A 5,141-nucleotide genomic window follows, 5' to 3' on the forward strand; every position below is an offset into this window, starting at 1 on the left:
TTGACGGATGAATGACCAAAATCCAACAACCTGATGTGTAGTCAGTTCAGTTCATTCATCTTTAAGGATTGATTTGGATATTGACATAGCTGATAAAACTGTATGAACTTTGGCAATTAATGTGGCTTAAAATGAAACACACAGCACATTATATGGGCCATTTCATCACATAATAAAAATAAATACTCTAATTCATATACATGGGGATTTCATATAGAGAAACAAAACAGGTTTAGCCTTCTCACTGACAGATCTGCCATTGCTTAATTGGCCTTTTGCAAAATTCTTGGGCTGTCAAAGTTGGTTTTACAGATGTGAAATAAGATGATTCCCTTTGCTCTAGTTCTACTGGGGAAATGTAGAAATATACAACACCAAATTCTAAATATTTATATTCTGTTCTAATGGCTCTCTAGATAAGCAAAATATGAATACTATCTATACAAATCTGTCATAAGCTTTGTATAATTTTTATTTCTGGAATTCAGGAAAGAGTGCCTAAACCCAGAGCTACATCCATAATGAACTTTACTTACTAGATTTATTGCTTAAATAGCTTAAGAGTATTTGAAGGTCCATGTAATAACTGTAATTGTACCTAATTATATAATAGTATAATTATATTTAATTATATTTATAGTGTCTGTAATTTTAGCTTCCTAATATTCCCCCAACTGTAAAATTTTCTGAGCATGTCATATTACACATCAGCAGAAAACATTTTTTTAAATTAGGAATCTTATGCTTTTGTATATTCTTGCTCATTTTGGAGACAAATTTAGTAATACTATTTGTTTTCTATTTTAAAATGACATTCATTATTTCCTTTAACCAACAATTCTTTAAGGGCTACCAGGAACATAGAGGAGGTGTTGCATTAGGTACTCTCCTTATCCTCAAGCAATTCAAGGAATTAATAATCTAATAATGGACTTCAGTAGCATTCTTTAAAACAAGAGCAGTAATATATATAAAATTTAATAATAGAATGCTCTGATGCTTTTGGATTAAAGATGCTATATATTGCTTTTAAACATTATGCTGTTCAGTCAATTGGGTCTACCACACACAGACATGCTATCTGATCTCACTTTAAATTCATGACAGTTAACCTCAATTATGTGCTCTGATTATCTCATGAACAAAATTTATACCACCAAACAAATATACTTGTTATAGTACTTACATGAGGAAAGATTGAGAAAGGCCACCGTTTCACATCAAAAATAATTCCAACTCTAACAAATCCCTGAGAATATCTGTTTACATGCACCAATCAATCTAACAAATTTGATATAATCATAGTGCTTTTATTTCACTTATAGATTTGAACACAATTAGATACATTGATAATTTACTGCCTAATATTAGTTTGATTTATGTTGAAGGTAAGTCTATTTTTTACTTTTCATATGCTTTAGCTGTAACACTGATATCAAGATGCTAAATTTCTTCTCAATATTTTGCTTACTTTCTAGTTGACCTACTGACTTCATAATGTCTGAAATCAGATTCAGCAATCTCACTTGGGATCAAGTTATAACACTGCATCAAGTGTTAGATGAAGTAATTCCAATTCATGGAAGGGGGAATTTCCCCACATTGGAGGTGAAACCGAAAGATATCATTCATGTTGTGAAAGATCAACTGATAGAGCAAGGAATTATTGTTAAAGATACCCGATTGAATGGTTCCACAGCAAGTTACATACTTGCAAGCTACAATGGCATGAGCTATAAGGATCTGGATGTTATTTTAGGTATTGAACTACCAAGCGATCAGGAATTTCAGCTTGTTAAGGATGTAGTTCTAGGTTGCCTACTCGACTTTTTACCAAAAGGTGTTAAAAAGGAAAAGATCACCCTAAAGACTATGAAAGAGGCTTACGTGCAGAAAATGGTCAAAGTTTGCAATAAGCATGATCGTTGGAGTCTTATCTCTCTTTCTAATAACACTGGGAAGAATGTAGAGCTAAAATTTGTGAATTCACTCAGACGACAATTTGAATTTAGTGTAGATTCCTTTCAAATTATCTTGGATCCCATGTTAGATTTCTACAGTGACAAAAGTGGTACGCTAACCAAAGAATTATATCCTGTTGTGGTAGCTGAAAGCATGTATGGAAACTTCCAAGAAGCAATGACACACTTGCAGCACAAGCTTATATCTACCAGAAAACCTGAAGAAATTAGAGGTGGTGGCCTTCTGAAATACAGTAACTTGCTGGTTCATAACTTTAAGCCAGTTTGTGAAGCAGAAATCAAGACCCTAGAACGTTATATGTGTTCTAGATTCTTCATTGATTTTCCTGATATAGAAGAACAGCGAAAGAAGATTGAATCATACCTCTACAACCATTTCATAGGTGAAGAAAAGAGAAAGTATGACTACCTCATGACCTTGTATGGAGTTGTGAATGAAAGCACTGTTCTCCCCATGGGTCCTAAAAGAAGACAGACCCTCAATATGATCACCCTTATGGCTTTAAAAGTACTTGGAGAACAGAATATCCTACCTAATACAGGCAAGGTAACTTGCTTTTATCTGCCTGCTCCATACCTTGCTGCTTGGGGAGGGTCCCCTACGTATTATGTAACATCTGTACTACCACCTACATTGTTTCAGCCATACCACCCACTACACTTTCATGTGCCAAATGGTATGGCTTTTGAAAAAACACAGTAGAAACTTTGCTTTAATTAAACACCTCTTAAAAGCAATTTTCCAATTTCCATAAAATTTAAGCTCTATTTTTATGCAGTTACCAACAATTTTTCATCAATTATAGCTTAAACCATCACAGTAAATACAATATCATCTGTGAAATGACCTCTTTAAATGATTTTCAAATGTTATCAATTATCTATAACAACTTTCAAATGTTGTGGACCACTTAAAATGATTTTTAAGTCTGACTGACTACTTATGACTTTCAAATTTTCTATGACAAATACATTAGAGATGCCTGCAACTTTGATTAAATTACAAAAGAACAGACTCATATTTTAAAATCCAGATGTACAGTAAAGACCAGTGCAAACATTTTTGTATTCAGTCAATTCCTTTGTTACCTTTACTTAATTTTTTGCTAGTGAATATTACCATCAATGAATTTTCAGTGCCTAACAAAAATGCCTAATTTCAAAGACAACAGATTCAGAAGATATTAAAACCCTGGACTTTGTAAGCATATATTTCGTTTCTCAATTGAATTGGGTTAGATACAATATCCTACTATAGTTTGAAGGAACACTGAAAAAATGATTCTGGAAAACATTGGCCATTAGTAATTTATCAACTATCAAATAAGTTGACTTGTGGATCTGAAGAATAGTACCGTCCAGCTGGACAGCCAATACTGTGACCACTTATACAGATTTCTTAATTTTCCCCCAAACAAGTTGAAAAGAATGAAAATGACCAACTCTGAATGTGAAAGTTTTCTATCATCATCTGTTAAAAAGAGACTCTACATGTCAAACAGCAAAAAGCAGGCAGAGGTTTTTAGCTATTGCATTTACCATTTTTATGACCGACTTGACCAACATCTTAATATGTGGAGACGTTCAATGTTAGTAAGTGAGAACATTTTCATTAATAAATGAGGCTTTTTTCCATCTTGCCTTTCCAAAGATCAGTTTCTAACATGACACTCAAGTGCCTCATCATATGAGATTTTGCATAATGCTGTAATTTATTCAACAATTGTATATGTTCATCATGTATCTGAATATCTACTCACAACATCAGATATGCAGCTAGCAAATCTTCCAGTGGGATTAAAACTGTATTTTCTTCCTGTAATGAAGAAAATAATCCATGACCAAGATTACCTGGGATGACAGAAGGGGAGGAGCTGTCCTGAATGAATATAGATAAGACCATCAGATAACTTCACTATTTTTGCTTGCTTCTAATTTTTTATGAGTTTCCATCTCAGTTTTCATTGACCGTCACAAGGTTTTCCATCACAACGTGATCCAACAGGCATATTCTGAGAATTTGTCACTTATAGACTGTGCTTAATCTGTCCTCTCTATATTACAGTATTGGACAAAAGAAGTACACCAAAGATGGCATTTTCAAATAACCAATATTTATGAAATGTTTTATACCACAGTACCACTGGCCATCAGTATATGAATATATATATATATATCTCATAACCGTGAAGCTTTAAAACATTGTATGGATTCACTTCCTTGCTTGGGACAAATAAAAAATTTTAAAATGCTATATTAAAGGGAAAATTCAGTCATCTATCAGTATAATGTATGGGCTAAAAATGATTGATCTTTCTGCCCTAAGTATACTGTTTAGTTTTCAGTTAATGAGAGTGTGTCTTTTTGTTTAACATCTTTATTGGAGTATAATTGCTTTACAATGGTGTGTTAGTTTCTGCTTTATAACAAAGTGAATCAGTTATACATATACATATATCCCCATATCAATGAGAGTGCTTCTACATAAAACTGAAGGATTTTATACTATATTAACAGTACCAACAAATTTACAAAAGATATAGGAAAAGTATTTAAGAATAAAAGAACTATGATAGTGATGAGTCAGGGGTAAAGGTTCAGTATTTTCCAGAGTAGCATTTTATGCTGAACAGCAGAATTTTGAAGCTATTTGGAAACATCTTACCATCCATGTGCTCCCTTAGTTTCCTTTGGTTCTTTTGAGAATTTGAACTCCTTCCCTAAAAAGCAAATCCCCTATGGTATTCTCCTGATGGGAAAATGGCCTGAAAGCTATATGCTTCCTCCTACCATGTCAATCATGTGTTTCCATTATAGCAAAGAAGCTCAGAATTGGCATTTTAAAAGTTCAGATTTTTCTCAAGAGAGAGAATCCAAACTTGTTGAAGGGAATGGTATCACTAAAGAGAAAGCTATAGCTTTATCTATCATGGCTTTCTTTCTGTTGATACCATCATCAAGCTAGGCTGTCCTCTTTGCTCCCAACTCAAGCAGAAAAATATTTATCTTCTATAGTGTATGAATATATCTCCAAGATTAGGCTAGTTGGGTTGAGAAGCACTACTATCTCATTCTGTTCATTAGGATAATAAATGGAATTTTTTAAATGAGTGCTAGCCTCTTGTCCTAAAGGAGCTAATAGAAGTTAGTTAAAAATAT

General features: G+C 33.2%; 1 protein-coding gene across 1 annotated transcript; it reads left to right on the top strand.

Moving 5' to 3' along the window:
• Positions 1-1,497: 1,497 nt before the first annotated feature.
• TENT5D (terminal nucleotidyltransferase 5D) lies at positions 1,498-2,685 on the top strand (the record flags this gene model as incomplete). The annotated part of the gene is made up of 1 exon (XM_082864381.1): positions 1,498-2,685. One exon carries the CDS (start codon positions 1,498-1,500, stop codon positions 2,683-2,685), a length of 1,188 nt encoding a protein of 395 aa, XP_082720507.1.
• Positions 2,686-5,141: the final 2,456 nt, after the last annotated feature.

Source organism: Leucopleurus acutus (genome assembly GCF_964270905.1).
Source record: "Leucopleurus acutus genome assembly, chromosome: X".
Lineage (NCBI taxonomy): Eukaryota > Metazoa > Chordata > Mammalia > Artiodactyla > Delphinidae > Leucopleurus > Leucopleurus acutus.